This window comes from Bombus impatiens, unplaced genomic scaffold (assembly GCF_000188095.3).
Source record: "Bombus impatiens unplaced genomic scaffold, BIMP_2.2 scf_1079, whole genome shotgun sequence".
NCBI classification, from domain to species: Eukaryota; Metazoa; Arthropoda; class Insecta; order Hymenoptera; family Apidae; genus Bombus; species Bombus impatiens.
This window is the reverse complement of record NT_177498.1, coordinates 60,675-81,048: the sequence shown is the minus strand read 5'-3', so window position 1 is coordinate 81,048 and position 20,374 is coordinate 60,675. Positions and strand designations below refer to the sequence as shown.

The following is a 20,374-nucleotide window of genomic DNA, read 5'->3' as shown; positions in this document are numbered from 1 at the left end:
TTTGTTTATAATCATCGACACCGACCGCCTAGCGGGGGCAATCGAACGGCGATCTCGGAAGTCGCCAACGCGATTTGTTTTTGTCGCTATACAGCCTGGAATCCTACATCGATCCTGTCACGTCCAGCCCTATGAAAGATGCGTGCTCTCGTCGGGCCGACCTTTCTTGGAAAGGAAATTTATGAGCCTCGCCCGTTAATTGTGCCCTCACGAAGGGACTTTCTTTTCACAGTCAAGCATTCAGCTCGGGAGAAAATTTGATACGCTTGGTCTCCATCGGATGTAGCTTCTTATGTAAGGTTACAGCGAGAATTTTGTACAGTGGTGTTGCAGAAGTTTCTATAGTTGTCAGATAGATAATTTGATGAAATTAATACTTGATAGAATGTCCTTTTTGCCTGATAACTTTGCTGGAGTATGTGTTATTAATATACGATGAAATATGAAGAATAATATTTCTTTTTACGCAAAAATAAAATTATAATCGTCTGTTCCTGATCTCAATAAATTTGTCCCTGAAGAGGTTAACAGTTCTCACGAAACTGCTTCTAAACAAACCACCTAGAAACCAGTTTCACAGAGAAGCAAACTTAAGAAGACAGCTGAATAGCATTTGCAATACTATGACAGCGTGATACACGTCGAAGCGAAATATTTGTGAATTCGTTTTCCTCGCGTCGTAATTTTGAAATCGAAAGCAACTGGAGGATGCTTCATCCAACGATTCGAACGAAGACGTTCATCTATCATTTGGATCAAGATCAGCAATCGTTTTTACGCTATAGAACCATCTCTGCCGTTCTTTCAGCGCAATCTCTGCCACTTGTAAAATGATCTGGACAGGAGGCTCGTTGCGAACGAGGATTAACGATCGATTTATAATAATTTGCATCAGTATCCTGATTAACGTCGGACTGGTGCAAGATCGCGTGAATGTTGCTATTTATAAAATTCGCACGTAAGTGTGATATACGTATCGTCGATCCGTTTTCTCGTAAATCATCCGTTGCATGATTCTTGTGCGAAACGTAGGAGGTATTATCATGTAATTAGATGCCCTTCATGCGGTAGGAACCCTATTTATATACATTTACAATATTCTGATACATATACTGTAAGAGACCTAACCTTACTTATTCATTGAATAGAACTAATCAAAGTACATATTATTAAATAATTATTAGTATTTATATTATTTATAATATTATCAAATTAATGTTTCTTAATATTTAGAATGATTATCATCGTACAATTATTATTATGTTAAATGATACATTGTACTAAGTAGATTGCCAATACTTATATATTTATGGTTAATTTAAATGTGTAATCAATAATGTATATAATACACGTTATAAATGAAAATGTATAAAATATTCAAGTTAATGTATTTGCTATGATATTTAGAGGATGAGATAGATTTCTACGTATAATGATAGCTTATGAAATTATTTGAAGACTCACCACAGGAAATTTTTAGGTGCATATTGTGTATGTTATATACAACATTTTGAAACTTCATTATCACCCCAGTGGGACAGGACTGCTATGATTATATGTGTTGGTACAATTTGCAGCTGATCTAAAAATATATATAGAAACTACAAGATATTTGCTGCATACATATATTTGGTAAAAAAATATTATACATCATGAATAAGCAGCCATCTTAATTGTAAGAGATTTGTGTATATATATATATATATACACACACACATATATATATATACATATATATACGAAAGTGTAAATTTTATGAAAACAAGCTTCAGTAAGAACGTATGGGTATTTATATAATTAAAAGTGAATAACATTATCCTGGACAACTATATTAATTAATTTATAGAAGAATATTAATATTTACGTTGGTCGATCCCAATGGCGGCAGAATTCCTTGAGACATCAAATAGTTATGGGCTCACAAATTTATAGGTAATCGGTTTTTAAGTATTCAAAGAACCTCGGAAACCCGGGCTATTATCAAGCTTGTAAACATCGTATTTTATGATCTATATGTCAAAACCAATTTAGAAATCTATAATGTATATCTTCGCACGGGTCCTCCCACAAGAATTCTCAAACGTAACGGACGTTCATCGATGAAAGTATCGATACTATCGATTGCTACCGAATATGGAGAATTACGATATTTCAAATGTATTTTCACCTTGATTTCTCTGAATACGTAAAATAAGACGAATTATTAGCATATTCAACTACAACAAGATAATTTCAGCTTTGTCACATTTACAATTTTTTATCGGGTTTCAATCATAGTTTTATTAATACATTGTATATGTAACGGTATAGTGTGTACCGTGTGTATAGTGTGTACAGTCGTGTGCGTGGATAAAGTATAAATGTTGAATAATTAAGGAGATAGATAGGGTAAAAAAAGGGAATACAAGCTAGAAGTGGATGCAAAAAACAGCGAATATGATTGCGGAAAGGCGGAAAGATAGATTCTATACTAGGAAGCAGGAGGTAAGTAGAAAAAACATAAGGAAGAAAAGCGAGGTTAGGTTAGAAGGCAACTGTGCGTGGCGGGAAAGAGCTTATGAAGCAGGTAGTGACAGGATAATTAGCAAGTGCAGATATACGACTTAAACTCGAAAAATTCAAAAGTATTACACGGTAAAGAGAAACAAAATTGAGATTGCAGATTTCAAATTTGCATGATCACTAGATAATATATTTCTGGTTCTTCGGATCTCAATCGCGTTTCTATTAATACGTTGTTTAATAAAAGCCGTCAAATTTGCAGATAGACGATCTCTTAGATTCGACAATGACATTCTTTAACAATCCATTTGTGGTATTCCACTGGCAAAAGTACAAACTTTTAGAAAATTTTCATTGTGAATTTAGAGGTCTGTCTTGATGTTTAAGTTTGATGGCTTTTATGATATAATAACGTGTTGAGGAAACATAATTGAAACCTAAAGAACCAGAAATATGTCATCTAATCACCATGAAGATGTAAAATTGAAAATTTCTACTTTGTATCTCTTTATCGTGTAATACTTCACAATGTTTACTTGAAAATGTTCAAGTTATCTTCTTTAACATGTTTTATTATCTCATTTGTATATATTGTGTTTGTAAACTCTATTAAATTCATATTATGACTCTGAGAAGGGATTCCAAGAAGTTCCTAATATTCTTTTCATCGTTATTATTTTTTCCTTCTATGTAAATACTATAATTTTGTGAAACTTGAACAAATGTACTTTGTACTTTGATAAAACCTAATCTTACTTCATCTAAGTTTGTATACAACTTTGAAATACTATTTCAATGTTTGATCATAAAAAATTCTCCAAATTAGGAGTAATGTAAGAAGAATAACAATTATACACAAGCTCTTAAAAGTATTTGGATACTTGCAGACACCTTTTATGAATACATTATGTGCATTATACGATACATCCTAAAATTTTATTAGCACTGTTATGAGATTTGACACAAACATTAAGACGCAAGTACTAAAACGGATATAAATTGAAAGATATTTAGTATAAGTATGCGTATTTCACAGAAATCATGAAAGTCAATTACCCATTATATTATACAAATTAACATTCACTTTCATATTTCAGATATGTGCTGAACATTTTGTGTTGATATTCTTTTGTGAGATATTCTTAAACGTTGTGCAAGAATTTTACACTCGCAAGGAGTTACATAAACGGCCATTTCTTAATATCTTCTTTCCAAAATGTTTTATATAAGGCGTACAATGCGAATGTTTTCTATGATAAATGTCCAAATATCTTCGTGAGTCAGTGTAGATAACGAGGTAGATTAAAGAACTATAAAGAGTGAAAATGACTGCATCCGGAATTGTAATATTAACGGAACTCGAGGGCTACTTCAGTTTCGTTTCCTCTTCGCTTGAAAACGAGCTGGTGGCCGCACACGAGAGGTCCTCGGTTGGGAATCGTAGGCGCCGACCTATTATCAGCCCCGTAAAAACGCCACTTTACGATTCCACCAGTCAAAACGAATTTCGAAATTGCATCCGACATCGGAGGTACTTGTCCATTCGGTCGTTTCGAAACGTACATCACGGAGTTTTATTGAAGCTCGCCGCATTTTCATAAGAATGTACACACCCGTGAACGACCATGAACTTCCTCGGGAGTATAAGCTTGTCCTTATACACTCTTCCACGTAATGGATCGCGTATAGGAGGCCGGCCAAATCTCCTCCAATTTATGGGTACGTTCTTTTCTTTTTTTCTTCTTCCACCCGGCTAATTTAGGATTCTATAATTTAGGAGGCATTTTGCGAGAAAGCTCGCGGCTGCCGATCGATTCCGAGGAAACGAGCGAACCGGTAGCATACCTTCCACGCGGATTATTCGCACGAATTCGCTCACGTCGTCGCGTTTACGTCTCGCGTTTTAGCGGGTAAACTGGTTATTATAATTGGACACGCTCGTTGTCGGTTTTCGAGAAAATTAAGCTGCTGTTTAACAGAATGCTGAGATTGGGTGGTAATATTCGTGGGAATTTGCATAGCGTTAGCCGAATAATTGTAATATTTGGATAATTGAAGACTACGTAGGGAAGACCAGCGTGAACGTCTTAGAACTCTTGTAATATCGAAAAGTATACCAGTATGCATTTAACTCTCCACCTGTAGCGTAGTTAACTAACGGTAGAAGCGAGAACAACTGGTGCTGTACGACTCTCCCGTACGCATAAAAAGTTTCTTAGAGCGTTCGAATACTTTTTTAAGCCATTCTATAAACGACGCTGTACGCTTTGCGAAGTAACGTAAAACCGAACACGGCTCTCTTAAAGGAGGTAGATACATCAATATAAACCTCAGTGATTGCGAAGAAACAAGATGAATGGCAAACGATATATTCTTCATTCGTGACACCTTCTACAAGTAGTCGGACTTGTTGCGTACTAGGTGGTCTCGCGAGACAAGACCTCGCCGCGATTGTTGAAAGTGCCTCGAAAATGCGTTCATTGGCTAATTGAAATGGTTACCGACATGATATACGCCGCACGTGAATAATAACTCGTAACAAATCTAAGCGCGGTCGTTGCAAATTGGATATCGGACAGTTTCTGTCGTAGTATTTACCACTGCGAATGATTTATCAACGCACGTTTCATTATCGAAATTGAGAAAGCCAATTGCACGTATCCTTTATGTCCTAGAATGTTCTGTTAATATGCTGTTTGATTTATTACGCCAGAATATGCTTAAGAAGAAGAAAATTAACAAAGTGTTAGAGCAGTTTTTAACTTGAACGTTATTTAAGTAAAATATTTGACAAATAGTGGTTTAAGTAATATTTATTTCATCTGGCTGGATGTTATTTTTACAATGATTATGCGTTAGTTTCTTTGAATAAGCATTTGATTTTTCTTCGAATTATTTTATTATCTAAAAAAAAATTTTTTTTTAATTAAAAATTATTTCATATATATTTACAATTTATAATTAAATGGAACGAAGAATTGACGAGGACTGCAGGCTGCTTGTTTTAGTTCTGTCAATCATGTTTTGTAATGAAAAAAAAGAAACTAATCGAAAGCAAACCTCACACTCGCATTAAAATAATTGCTGCCTATCAAGCAGCATGTTTCAGACGAGCAATTTACATAATTGTACGGAAAATCTGTCAAGTGTCGTTTGTTGAACGCCGAATCTGTCTTCCTTTGAATTTGTTTCCGTTAGGTTGCACCAATGCCTGTAATTTTTCTTATCTTTCTCTTAGTTTGTTCGAAGCCTGCAGCCAAACGCGATGCACTTCTATATACATATGTACGTAAATAAAAACACGAAGAAAATGTATCACGACGTTGAAGCTTTGCATGAAAAGTGGTTAGGCCGATGTGGAGCAGCTACTTTAATTTTTATGTCTCAGTTGTCTTTCAATTTTGCAAGAAAGAGAATGGCTTTAACGGTACGTACAAAACAAAGAGATAATATAAAAGAAGTATGAAATACGAGTATCACGAAATAATTATATGAAACTGCAATCAGAAACAAATTAAGTTTTCAATATCTCTATACATATCAAAATTATGATATACGCTATATTATCTATGACATTCTTACTAATAATTTTATTTGTATATAATACGATAGTTTATTGCTCGGTTTACACTTGGAACATGTCTTTGGATACAGTATTATTTATTCGAAACTTTTTCTAACCTCTACAAGCCCGGTTGGCTGTCGTCGTGTAGTCAACTTAACCTAATCGTCCTCCAGCTGTCGTAGGATACGTTTCGTTCGCATTAAAACAAAAGATGTCGCGCGTCTATTATTTCCTTGTAAAACGAAAGAATCTTTTGGGGCAACCAAATATTTATCGTATTTTTTTAAATCGAAGAAGATATAAAATGCATTATTCGAGAGCATTTTTCGAGTTTTTTAAATATATACTTCCGATGAATTCTGATTATACCGGTAGCTTGAAACCAGAATCGGAGGAAGTTCAATGGCCACTGGAATTACTTATCTTTTTGCGAGGAGACGATGAAAAATTAGGCAAACAATTTGGCGAGCAGCGCACGAACATGGTCGGTTGGTCTTTCGTGCGCGTCCTTACTTCAGTGTGCGTGAATTTAATGAGCCATGCGTGAGGAATGCGTCCCTCGGTTCCGTTCCGAAGCGCTTGACGCGTGAAATAAATTCGCTTCCTTCTTTTTCCATTGACAAAAAAGTCCCCTTTCATTCGTGGTGCGTGTCACTCTCGCATAAGGCGATAAATAACCTCGCACAAATATAACACGGCATCTTTCCTTTTTCTTTCCTTCTTAAGAGTAATTTCACTAGACATTATCGTTTTAACGTTTCAGCGAATTACACACGTTTTCAGAATATTCTTAAGAAGCGTTTATATGACTGATATTGTTGCCAATATTTCAGATTCTCAACGTTATCGTCGATACAATGTCGAGTACTTTAAACATCGGCGATAATATTGGCCATCTGAACGTTTCTTGAGATCTTACGTCGAAAAACATTGTCAGATCTTGGAACTATTTTTCACCAGATTGTAGGGGACTGTAGGACAACTTCAAGAATGCGTATTACGTGATCTTCTACGTACGATTGGTACATCCAGCCACTTTGACAACGACAACTCGCTCAAACTTCTGCAAAAGAGTAGAATATGCCATTGCGCAATGAAATTCGATCAGGCGTTAAAATGAAGCTTACTGAAAACCTGGTATCGAGTTAATAAGAATATCACGTGATATGCTTCGTTGAATTTGTCCTAAAATCTCTAGAACCCCGACCTAGCCCCCTCTAAAGGAAAAAATAGAACGAACAAGATAAGTAACTTCGGTTTCGCTGTAAGAACAAAGTATTTCGGGAATATTTCGTCGTCATTCGTAGTAAGGTGGACATCGTCGCGAAAAGCGGAGAAATAACGAGTCGCGTCAGCCGGCACACGCTGCATAAACACCGGCATAAACTCGATTTGCCGCGATAAGCGTTCGACTACTTTCGTGAGGCGGTATAACGTTAATTCGAATTCGTATAACTTGTTTAATCTAAACGAGGCTTGGTGCAGCGAGTTGATCGTTAAACGAGCGTGGCAGACGAAGAAGGAGGGGATGCCTGGTTGATATCGAAGCCAAGGAGGACGTAAATCCTCGCAGAAATGGGGAACGCGAGCATTTACGATTGTCCCGGTGTATGAGCGTCATGAACGGGGACGAGCACATAACGCGAATGGCATCTTGGAAACGACAGCAGCGGTCGGCGACGGAATAATGAATTAGAGGTACGGCCTTTTGATAGGGTAATTTCGAGGGTAGGCTGCTGACACGGGGTTGGCGAGCCGGCCATTCCCAGGGCTGTTACGTCTAGACGTATCCCGTGCCCGAGCCATTTCGACTTTCAGGTGTCCGTAATTATCCTCGGTACGGTTTGCGCCGCGGCGCACGTATCCACCCGCGCCGCTTAAAGCCACCTTTCAGCTTCACGCCCTATAATTTTCGAAATTCACCCCTGATTTACGGCCCTCTGCTCGAACCGTGGCGCGAACGACTCACCGTCCGATAGAACCACCTCCGTTCCGTGAATTTCAACCTCAAGTTTCCATTTACGAGATTCGTTCGCTCGCTGCGTCCTACGCCGCTTCCGCGCGGAGATACTCGTCGTAGGATAAACGCGAGGCACGAGCGAAGCCAAGTAGATTGCGAGGCTCGCGGAAAGACGAGCATCGAGGACAGGAAAATTATGTCGCGATACAACAACAGCATCGTAAAGTCGTCGAATCTTGAGAAATATCGCGGTTGAAGCGATCGATGACTGTCTAAGGGAAAACTCAACGACGCAGAATTTTTTGGTATCAAGGGGCCTTTCTTTCCTTTCCTTAAACTCGGCGCGCTCTGTTTCATTGGCCGCGAACCGTTAGTCGGGCACTCGAACGTCGTCCTCGGTCACCTCAGAGCCTGTCGCTACCGGACGCGACCGGGAGCTACGTAGGGGTGGTCCGAGCACGCGTATGCTTCCGCTAAACTTTATTTTATGCTATGCGCGTATACACGTGGATATTAAAGATGATCCCGTCGTTTTATTTCGTCGTATTATTACGTATCGCAATGATATACTAATTATACAAAGTAATAGCGATAAAATCAATAAATATGTTCACATTTTGCTATCATCCAGCTATTCTGTTAGGTGACGTTTGGAACCAGTCGTCGCATCTAATCGTTCGCTTTTCGTTCTTTGAAAAATTGACCGCGTGACCTCTTCGTCCTTCGACCTTCGATTCAGGACGTCGACTCGTAGCGAGGGTAAGAGTTGTTTGGGCATAGGCGGATTTACGATGGAGGGTGAAGCCCTTCTCGCGTGTGTGGATGGCTAGTAGGCTATAACGCGGAGAGTGACCATCGTTCGGGCGTGGATGGGTATTGCAAGGTTGAAAACGTTTGGTAAACGTAGGTGGGGTTGGACGAGTACTCTAATACGTTATCCTCGGCTTCTCCGCTTTCGACGGCGCGTTCCTTCGACGTATTGCCTGCTATCGTTCAATTTGGAGCGACATACGCATTCTCTATCCTTGTCGCAAAGATTTGACGAGCAAGTAAATTCTATTTATCCAAAAAGGAGCTTCCCTTTTCGAAAGTTTTAACTCGATTGGCAACGTGACGGACATAAATGAACAAACGTTGCTAAAACGAAACCTAAATGTTCCCAGGATTACGTTTCTTCCGTGTGAACAGAACGTTGTTGGAAAGTTGTTTCGGACGACGAAAAGTTACTCGCAGTTGCTTCAGCGGGAGCAGAACTTTAGAGCATCGAGCAGTCGTGCTGCCCTTTTCGTTCGAACGTATCATCGACGTCTCATGAGCCGTTTAATTGCAGGGCTCTCGGTCGTACCGGGGATGGCTACACGTGGACGAGGGAGGCCTGCACCAGCGCGAAAAGCTCCGGCCTTTTGGAGAGGAAGCAGGCAAGGGCGTGCAGAGCGACGCCGGACGTTATGGCCAGCCTGGTGCAAGCGGCCAGGGATACATCGACGGTATGCCAGCAAGCATTTCGACATCGTAGGTGGAATTGCAGCAGCATCGAGCGTGCGCCGGATTATACGCCTGAATTGCTTACCGGTACGTTCTATGTCGGATGTTCGACACCTTTTGTTTAACACCGCGGAGGCCAGTCACGAAGCTGCCCTCCCGGCTCATCTAAGATTCTATTTCGTCAGACATTGACGCGAAAAGGGATATCGAGTCGTAGATGCTTGCTGAAATATGAAACGCGGTTGAAACAGAGCGTCGAGAAAATTGGGAGGAATTGTTGGAAGAGAGAGGACGATGGTGTTGTCGAGGATGCATTTCTAAGGTGGCTGAACAGTCGGCTAAGCTTAATTCTTCTCCTTCGATTTTTGAAATAAGAAGAAACTTTCGATTTCGAACGAGCCATTGGTCATGGTGATCGAAGGAGTTTTGGAGGCTATCTTCGTCTTCTTTCAACGGAACCGTGTACTTCTCAACACAGACGATCGTGTAGCCCTTTTGAAGAAGATCGTGACTATGGTGGTCTAAGATCGCTCAAGATCACGAACGTAATAACGAGCGAAAAACCAGAATTCGCGATGTACATGCTCGCGAAGCACGATACTCTCTTACGTGTTTGCTTAACGTTTACTTTCTCATAAATTTCACTTCATCTTAGAAAACGTAGAAAAATTTCTAGATGCGATAAATAAATACTGTATGGAATTTTAAGGTATAGAACTTTTCTACGTTTTAGATCAAACAAGATAAAGTTACGTAACATGGCACGATATGGCAAACAACGTGTCTCTTTATCTCCGTGGAAATATCCATGTCCTGTAACTTATTGGGTTCCAGGAATTTAATTGAAAATCCTTCGATTACGTATATGGATATATATATATCTGATTGACTGTAATATTTAGCATACTAAATTCTGTCAAAGGCGTAGGTAAATCACGACGACGATTCGATACGGTTCGGGGCGATACATCGAGCTGTCGTAATGTATTTGTTTCGTTAATGCATGAACTGGCTGATCAGAGAAAGTGAACAACATTCGCGAGTTGACACGAACATGTCGCCAACGTTAAATCCTTCTCTTTCACTTGGAAGTTATTCGTATTATCGTTCTTGGAAATCGCTTCCTAGATATGAACTTACACGAATATGAAAGTGGAACCGCGCAAAGTCGTCCATTCCTGCGAAAGATCCTTATTCTATAATCCCTATTTCCCTTTCATACTGTCGTGTTAGCTTCCTAGAAAAGCGACGAAACGAAGAAAGGTAAACTTTTCAGGGAATTAATTCGAACTAAAAAGTCTAGAGTAGAAAAGCGTCAATTACTCGACTTGCGTAGCTTCGAGAAAAATTCCTCTCTCGTTCAACGAAGCTGACGCAGTTAGAGCTAGAAGCCACTTCTTCTAATCAGCCTTCGAGTAATCGTTTGCCTCGAGCAAAGACGCTCGTACAATTTAAGAAACTTCTTAAGCACGCTGCAATTCGAAAGCGCAGCTGCTGCATCGGATTAGAAAAGTTCAGGCTCCACTGAGCGATCGATGTTTCTAAACGGAAGAGGAGAATAAATTAGGATTAGATGCCCTCGAACAAGACGTTCGATTCTTTGTGCTCTTCTGCGAAAGCTTTTTTGAGGGCCTCGGTAGAATGAAAAATTATTGCTAGAAACGTCAAACGAGCCTGAAAACGAGGATCGTATATCCCGCGAAGCGTATCAGGTTAAATAGGAAGGCCTCGAAGAAGCGGCTCAATTAGTGGTCATTATCAAAGCTGCTGCTTCCTTCCTTTCTGGCGGCGGTTGCCAGCGAATGTCGGATTAACTGTTGGCCGTTTGACGATAATTATATATTGTAAATAAAAGTGTTCCCCTCGGGGCAAGAGAAGCGATCCTTCGTTAATGAGAAAACCGAGAAGCTTCGGCCCGTGAGATTCGCAGTGGCGATGAAAAACACACTGTTGCTCGATACGTATCGGAGGAGCGCGGAAAAGCCGCCCTTTCGCTGCCGCTATGCTAATCAGCTTTCCTTCAATTATTTCAAACCGGCTGGAGGAGAGACCGTGAATGGCGACCTCTAAAGGCACCACGGACCGTGCCATTACCGATTTTATTCGGGGCCGTTCGAGAGACTCGACTTCTTGCCACGTTAATTGCCCGCCTCGGAGATTTCTTATTAGAAAATCGCAGCGTCGTCGCTTCGACCTTCGACCCAATTCATCGGAAGACCTTTGCTCTTAGCAGCAGCCTCGGCAAAGCTTCTTATGTAACGAAAATAGAATTAAACGCGAGCTTGTTAAGCAAATTTGCCAATGGACAATCCGAACAATGCCCGTTGCAAGAGAGAACGTTCGGCTTGCTACATTTTCATTCAGCTTTCTTCTTCTCTCGTTCCTTTTTTCTTTGTAAGTCCGGATTTATCGGGAGTTTATAACGAATTTCACCAGCTCGAACAGGCTTGGGCAAGGTTTCGTTTGCGACGAGGATGGAAGCAACGAATCAGGATACCGAGTCGTTTTAATTAATTGATTATGCTTATTCGAAAGGTACACTGTCGTAAGTATTGGGTTACGCTTAACGAAAAATCGTATCAAACCTTGCTCCATTTAAGATCATCTTACAATGAGATGGCAGAGCAACTAGAAAATTAAATCAGATAGAGTCAAAGCTAAAGGGCCTGTAGAATTCTCCGCGGAAGAAAAGAGGAGAGAACTCTTAACATATTTTGCAATCTGCCGTAACAGGAACCAGAGAACAAGCATTCGTGTATGCTATGTCGGCTGCAGCTGCTGTTTGGAGGCTAGCGAGAGGATGCGCCCTGGGCAGTCTAGCGGCTTGTTCCTGCGCCACTCCACCACGAAGAGAGCCACCGTCACCGTCCGCCTTGATTTCACCTTCGTCCTTCACCGCCACGTCGCTCTCGTTCGGCACGCTTTCTGCCAAGAACTCGTTCAAATGGGGTGGCTGCGGCGACGACGTTAGATCCGCGTCCAGGATGGCCAAGAGATTTCTCCAAGGCGCCACTCCTCCTGGCACAGGTGCAACCGCGAAGTTTATGCACGCTGTTAACATGCACAACAACCGGGCGGGTCGAAGGGTAATTGAAATAATCGTATTAATTTAAAGCGACGAACAAGAGGAAGACGGAGGATTTCCATTCGTTTCGCATCCACGCTGATAATCATTTCGCCATTATACGTTTCGTTTGTGTAGCTTTTTCGGCTTTAGGAATACGTGGTAATTATTAGACTGTGGATCTTTACGTAAATTCATATATTTCAGAGCATAATTAGAAACGTAGAAACTGTACTCTGGATCAAAAATGTGAGAAACGAGAACAGATCGAAAACGAAAGGAAAAACTGATACACGGCAAACTAAATTACCGTATTAACGTGTTAATAAGCGAGCTGTTGGATCTTGTCGAAAATACGCAGCATCTTTCCGCGCTAATATAAGCTTCCCCGTGAGAAGCAAATACTTGGATCGAGCAATTCGCTGTATCTGCTCTCTTTAAATGAACTCCAAGCCTCACTGAGGAATTTCAATTATTCGTTCGTACGCTTCAAATAAAATATAAGAGATACATAAGTCAACAGAATTCACATGTGATCTCTGTGTATTTAATCGTTACAAGGCAGTGGAACAATCCTTGACCCTGGAATGCAAATGTCACGGAGTTTCCGGGTCGTGCAGCGTGCGTACCTGTTGGAGAGGTCTTGGTTCTTCGGGGCCAGCAGCCGCAGGAAGTCGATTGCTTCGGAGATACGCAACTGCGGCGGAAGTTCGGCCGAGGTCAGGAGGCAGGCTACCGCCTCTATATCATCACGATAATCTGTTGTACACCACGAAAAGCCCGGACTATTGTCTTCCTGACAAGAAGAGGGGGAGTCTTGGAACTGTCGGCAGGTAAATCACGCTTCTCTTTCTTTATTTGTTTCGCTAATATCGTAGAACCGGTTTCGTGCTATATAGTGGTTTGCAAGCGATTGTTTCGCCCATATGACAGACGCTTCGCTGTCGCGTTTTCTTCTCACGCCACGGGCGATTCTGACCGAACTGTGATCTCAAGGTGGAAAATCTCTGATAGAATAAACGAAGAAGTCAAATGATCTGAATAACGCAGCTGGAGCAGGATCAAGCGTGTCTTCGTCACGTCGTAATATCGTACAGCAGTACGAGAAATTCAAAATTCTAGTTGATAAAGGTTACGGATTAATTATACAATCGTAGATTACTGTAATCCAAACTATAATCATGGTGCCTAAATAATAAAAATTTGTGTATTATCGTATTCTCGATATTTCTGCATATGCCTCCGCGCATATTTTATTCGAAGATTGTGGATGTTTATGAGCTTACTGGAAATCTAAATATGCATAAAGACATAGGATGCACATAATGTTCAGAGATATCTAATGTATTCGAAGTAAAATATTTATTATGCTAGTTAGTAGCTGATACAGATCACGTAGACTCCATTTTCATAGTTAGCTTCCTAGAAGTATGAAATTGCATAAATATCCAAGGTCTATGGATTTGCATATTTTGCTATATTTTCAAAGCAGAAACACCAACGGTTTAATAACAAATCGATAAATTGATGTACAGTAGATGGAGCGATAAAGAATATACGGAATATCTGAAACGTTCTATGCGATACACATGAGTGCACTTTACAGGCTAATCTTCTCAAATCCTTCCTTTCACGTCTAACTTTCCACCAACATTTCACGAACATGGACATTTTGTACGAGTAACTCAATCCTTACAAAACTAGAAGAAAGATAGTTGAATGCAATTCTAGAAGTTACAGTGCACAGCAACTCCTTTCTAAGTAAAGATACAGAACGTTTGTGTCGCAACGCTGCATCACGATTTTGTACTTTCTTTCCTACCAACGTTGGCCATTATAGGCTAAATTTTCAATTTTATCTTCCAGTATCTTTATTATTACTAGTAATTAAAGCATGGTTCCAAACGAGCTCTTTACAAAATCCTTCTCGATTGCCTGTCGTTTCTGTTTGTCTAAGTTCCCTTTGTCTTTTTCGTCTAAGTTCCCTGTGTATTGGGTATTTTTATTTTTGGTATTGATTCTGGTTTTATCTTGTCACATGTTTGCCCTTCTTCGTTTATATATCGTGCTTTTTAGTCTGTTGACTTTCCATTGTTTTCTTCCTGCCAATCTTATCTGCGACAGGGTTCCTTTGATTCTAATTCGAAGGTTTATTTCATGCGTGCACAGTATTCAACGTTCTTAGCTCTTTCCGGTCTTTGTATTTGATTTTGTACGAGGAATTCACTGTTCTCCTTATGTCTTCCTTTATCCTGGCTGTCCTTTGTCATTTCTGGTATCGTGCAGTATTTTATTTTCTGTATTATTTAGGCGAAAGAAATATGAGAAAGAGACATTATATATCTGCCTTAAATTCTTTTCAGTAAGGTACGAGTTAGACACGAGTAAGTTAAAATGCGTTGATCGATATATCCAGAAATTTTTTACTTTCAACGGATTTAAGGATATTTTATCATTTGCGAGCCTGACACAGGATCATATTTTATTATAAGTGGTTCGCTTTCCTTTCACGTAGAAAGAAGTACACAAACATCTAGTTAGCACGCTTCACGCTTACTGCCAATTCGGAGAAATCTCATGTATCTAGTTTTCTAAGCTTCCAAATGGATTATACTCGTAAATTATTATTGAGAAATGTATCCGCTTCTTTCGTAGCATTGCCTATAGATTGGCACAAATCCAATTGAACTGTCGCTTAAATTACGCCTGTCGTCGATAGCGATTGTGATCGATCGAATTCCTAGTAGCCGAAATACTTTGTGAATAGTAATAAATAGTAAGCATCCAGATCCTTCGTGAATGTTGCATTACATAATGTACCAAGTTTCCCTGTAGCCAACTCGTAAGAATATATCGATACACTTGTACATTTACATAAGTAGAATGTATCTAGAAAAATAGCCGATTAATGCAAAATATAATCAGAATTTACGACGCAGACGTAGATTCGTTTTAATACTACGTGAGAAATATTGTATAAACATTTCCTTTAATACGCTCTCCTTATCTGAGTGAACTTTTTAGCTTCAAGTCGTCTTACGTTAGCCTGTACACTTTGTACGTATGGTTCGCGTTCTGAAATATAAGAATATTGCTCAAAATACAAGTCTTAACTTGCGTTCGTTCGATCGCCGATACGCGTTTGCTAATTCCCATTTCTTCGGCAAATAAACGCAATCGTTAAGTACGCGCGTGGAAAAAGAAGAGGGAAAATGGAAAAAGATAAGTTGTGTATCTTTATCCGCAAGAGGTGGCGTAAGGAGGCCAGGAAGTAGCTTTGCTTTGAAAATGACTTTGCATTTTGATATAGGATCGCGACCACCTTGCCATTGATTTCCTTATCCTTTCAACGCAGTCAGGTGTTATCTCGTTACATTTGTCAGCGACTTTATTCAGTTCGTTAGTAAGGTACATGTACAACGTACAACAAGTATCTTGTAGATAGCCGAGTGGAATTCATTACGGTAGTTCCATTTGTCAGAAGCTCGTATTAAGAGGCAAAATCGAAATACAAATATGCTTACATATGTAACGATATTTTTCGCTTCTAAAATAGATTCGTGTGGGATATTAATCTTACACGTACGGGGTGTACCAGAGTTTTCCATTCGAGCGTATTGTAGTACAGTATTGTAGCAGCGATGCACTCGTATAGATGTACGGGCCTGATGGAAGTATCCGATGAACAGAAATAATAAATATTTTGCCAAGAAGTCGAAGGGAGATATACGAAATAAGCGTCGAGAAAGCGTAAAAGTAAATTGACGCTTGTATTCGTTCGATTTCACAGTACGTAAATATTGATTGCCTTTACGAACACGGGATTTTCACATCACAGGACTTCACATCTGTAGGAAACGATATGTTTCTTATATTGGGAATGTCTTGCTCGTTCCCTACAGCCTCGGGGAATGTACGCTACTAATTTTTTGCGTTAATTGTTCGCGCGTATCAATGTTTGCCGGGTAAATTTTGTTCTCAGTAAAATCTTGAAGGCTAATGCTCGTGCGGTTTTCATGAAAATAATACAATTACGAAGAATGTTAATTTTCATTTGATGCATTTGACGTAGAAAGATACAATTACGCATATATTGTACAATATCGTAACACAGACGTCCTTTCGTGTTACGTGCAATTGTAGATAGGCAAAGTGCGCAATTGTTGTATATTATAACGATGCACGAAATAAAATTCTTTACAAACCTAACCGCGAACGTGTTTTCAAAGTTGAAATAGCACTACAAAATTATCTACTCGTGTAAAAAAGCGTGCGTAAAAAATATTAAAGCGACCCAAAGTAAAAAATATTCTAACACCGTTTAGCAGAAAAAGCTTGAGATATCTTGTGTCTAACAAAATCTCCATTTTCCGATGAGATAAACTACTGTACTTTTTGTCGATGCTTTGAGCTCCGTAAATATGCTGTCAGTCGAACAGCAAAAAGATCAATCTACAAACTACATTATTCATACCGTTCGTATTACAGAAGAATGTATTATCAATAGAAAATTCAATGCTACTACGTTGCAGCGTTACCTATAATCGTTGTACACGGTTGTCTCAGTTAAACGAAATCGCCTAAGATATCTGCCTCGTTTACGATCGTATAAGGAAGCTTCTCAGGACAAAGTTGGACTACTTACGAGGAAACAATCTTCTCTCAATTTTCTTTTTCTTGAGAAGGCTACAAGGTTATCGGTATTCTTTTAAATAGAACTCTGCATATCTGTTTATTCCGGTCGACGTGATCTTTTATTCGATGTATTCTTCCTAAACTATGGGATCCGGTCCCGCGTAAGAGTTGGTGGAAATTTGTGCAACCGCCGTAATACCAGTGAGACGAAAGGTATCAGAGGTTTAGGTGATCCCGTTTAGTCGAGACACCCTGTGCATGTGCTGGGTATTATATAACAAATTTATACAAATATCGTCGCTGTTTATCTCTCGATTCTACCGGCGGCCAATGCACGTGTCGGCTAATTTAAAGGAAAAATCGAGCAACCCTCGCGAGAAGATTTACATCGATAAACGTCATCTAGAATGGATATCAATGACACGTAACGTAGGCTAATTTATTTCATCGCTAAATCCGGTGACATACGCGTGCACGGTGCACGACCGGTTACATAATCCGCTGAAAGCAATGCATTTGAAGTATCTACCGTGGTGAACGAGTATCGTCTCGTGCAACAGCCATACGCTAGGGTTGCAGGCTAGAGGCAAGAATAAAGAAGAAGGTGTCGGAACGCTGGTAAAACTTCTCCAACGGAGATTAGCCTTCGTTTATCTCGTAGAATTCTCGTTAGAGGGGAAAGGTTTCCCGTTGAAAAGGATCCGAAGCGATTAATTCTCTCGTTGATCGTCTTATTAATTTTCTCGTCGCCAATTCTCTGTGAAATGTAAGCCTTTCTGAATAATTGGCGAATATAAGTAATTGACTTTTTCTTTTTTCGACTGGTCGTAATATTTCCAACCGTCAGGAATAACACCCTGACGGCTAAAGACAGTTACGACATTTAAGGGAAACGACGGAGAACGTTTTCGACGTACCGCCATGTATATATGCCTATGCGATGATTTAATTAGAATTTCATTAAATATTTTCAAAGACACTGAACGTATAGAAACGAATGCATCGGCGTTGATCAACCGATTAGCTGTTACTACGAACGAGATCACGTAACAGCGAATACTACTAATGATCTTTTTCATTTTCAAGGAACGTAATGGGTAACGAATCCTTTTTACGGAGAAAATGCTTTACGGGGAAGAAAAGAATGGAAATTCAGCGATAATCAAGCGTATCAAGAATCGTAAAATTACGTTACGACAGCCAGTCAACGACGCTTCGTTGCATCTTCGTTTATCTGTTTGCGTGGACACAGAAGAATGGTACGCGTGTCGTAAAAATGAACGAGCTGCTCGTAAATATTTTCTTTATTACTATTGTTCTTGCGTTTGGCTTTCGCCCGTTGTAAGCTTCGGTAATAAGTGGGTTGCGAGTAAAAGTAAGAAACTATTTAATAACGTCGCAAAAATGTACAAGCAACATTGCATCTCTGTTTCATACGGCGTTGATGTATACTGTACCTCTACTGTACACTCTGTATGAAGTAGCGCGTTCTGTTCGCCTCCCTAATTTGCCTACTGTTTTTATTTACGTTCCATTCACGGGCAGTTCCTCGGCAAGCGTTCGACCCATTCTGCTTTCTTTCTGTGACGTGTTTGACGTAATTCTTCATTCATCGTGGTACTTTGTTTATTCTGTTCACGCGACGATAGCAAGTTTGTAAACAGACTTCGAAGGTGGCCATTTCGAACACCTGCTACAAAGATAAGAACTTATGGGTTAATAATAGTAGTAATATTTATATACAAACTTACGGTACAAATACATCGTGTTTTAGGTTTATAAAGTGGATAAACTGTTTCGTTAAAGCTGTAGTCTCTTGTTGTTACCTACTTTGCCGGATTAGCCTCGTTCGGTTTGCTCCTATTGCGTTGCCTGGCTTATTTTCCTGTTCATTCTTTCACGCAGAAAGATCTTAATCCCATGCACGATTTTATACGCGTGTATGTATCCTTTATTGGCTTTTCTTCTCGAAAAGAAAAGATACTTGTAATATTCGTACTCTGTCGAGAATTCTGTTTAGATTTATATCGAGGACGCTTGACCACGGTATGTTTCAATGTCTCCGCTTTGTTCCAGTTGCACAGTTTGCAACTTGCATTGTCGTTAATAAAATATGTAACACCCTCGACGTTTACTCGATGGTCTTACTCGTGCCAGGGTTGTTCCGTAGGTAAGAGCTATATTTAAACCTATACATTTTGCTTGCTCTCTTCTCTGTGCAAGTTCTTAACGCGTTTATGCGAGCAGTCGCAGATTACTGGAACGCGAAAATGGCTGTAACTTGGGAAGAAGGTCAGGCAGGACACGCGTTCTTACGACGCGGATTCCACGCGTTACGATACACCCTGTATATCTATCCGATGCATAATGCAGATATCAGACGAGTGATATTTCAGAAGAGTTTACGGTGCGCGATTCGTGGCGATCGCGGCATTTATTTCTGTCTCCGAGCTAGTCAACTAATCGTTACCTGGCGCTAATAAAATACTTCCATCCTGTACGTCGACTCGATCCTTCGCCTTGTTCGCTTTTGTGCAACAGCCACACACAACGAATTTCTCGGCTCGATCTCGGTTATCTTCGGCATAGTCGGATCACCGACCGGGGTATCGGTGATCGGATACTCGCTTATTTATACGACTGTATCGGTAATTACCTATGAGGGAAGACCCTGCAGATAGGGCGGAACTTGATTTTTCCGGTCGATGGAAAAACCTGTTCTCTAAACCGAATAAATCCTCTGTTTTACGATATTTCGACGATTCTACGGCCCCTCTGCTATCGACGCGGAATCTTTCTTCGCTTACGGTTAAATGCCGAAGCCGCGTGCTCGTTGAACCGACAACGAGGAACCTTCTGTTGTCAGGTGTTGTCCGATTCGAATCATAATCGACGAGTATCAATTTGCGCAAGGTGGACGACGTGCAGCCGACCGATTGTCGTCGTCGGCGATCGCGAATCAAAAACAGCGAAACCCTAGACGAGAAAATGTCGTTCCTTTTCCTCCGCTTGCTTTTCCACGTGAAATCACCAGCCGACCGCTTGTACCGGGATTTCGCAGACACGCTGTATATTACAGAAAGCCGAATAGAAGGAAAACGAGCGACATAGCGCTCGAACTGCCGTGAAACTGTTTCCTCGGGGTAGTGCACAGCTTTCGTAG

At 40.2% G+C, this 20,374-nt stretch overlaps 1 protein-coding gene and 1 long non-coding RNA gene across 4 annotated transcripts in view; both read left to right on the top strand.

Moving 5' to 3' along the window:
* LOC100746902 (protein Wnt-11b-1-like) overlaps positions 1-20,374 on the top strand; it is a 30,257-nt gene that overhangs the window by 7,120 nt on the left and 2,763 nt on the right. For 2 of the 3 annotated variants that reach the window (XM_024371010.2, XM_033323581.1), the window contains 4 exons: positions 809-958; positions 9,358-9,599; positions 12,246-12,598; positions 13,138-13,409. In XM_024371010.2, the coding sequence (XP_024226778.1) occupies positions 809-958; positions 9,358-9,599; positions 12,246-12,598; positions 13,138-13,409 (1,017 nt within the window). The remainder of the gene's footprint in view (positions 1-808; positions 959-9,357; positions 9,600-12,245; positions 12,599-13,137; positions 13,410-20,374) is intronic. The other variant, XM_024371012.2, reaches the window with a different exon arrangement.
* Positions 18,509-20,133, top strand: LOC117152315. The gene is made up of 2 exons (XR_004462665.1): positions 18,509-19,381; positions 19,459-20,133. It is a non-coding gene; the product is annotated as an uncharacterized LOC117152315 (long non-coding RNA).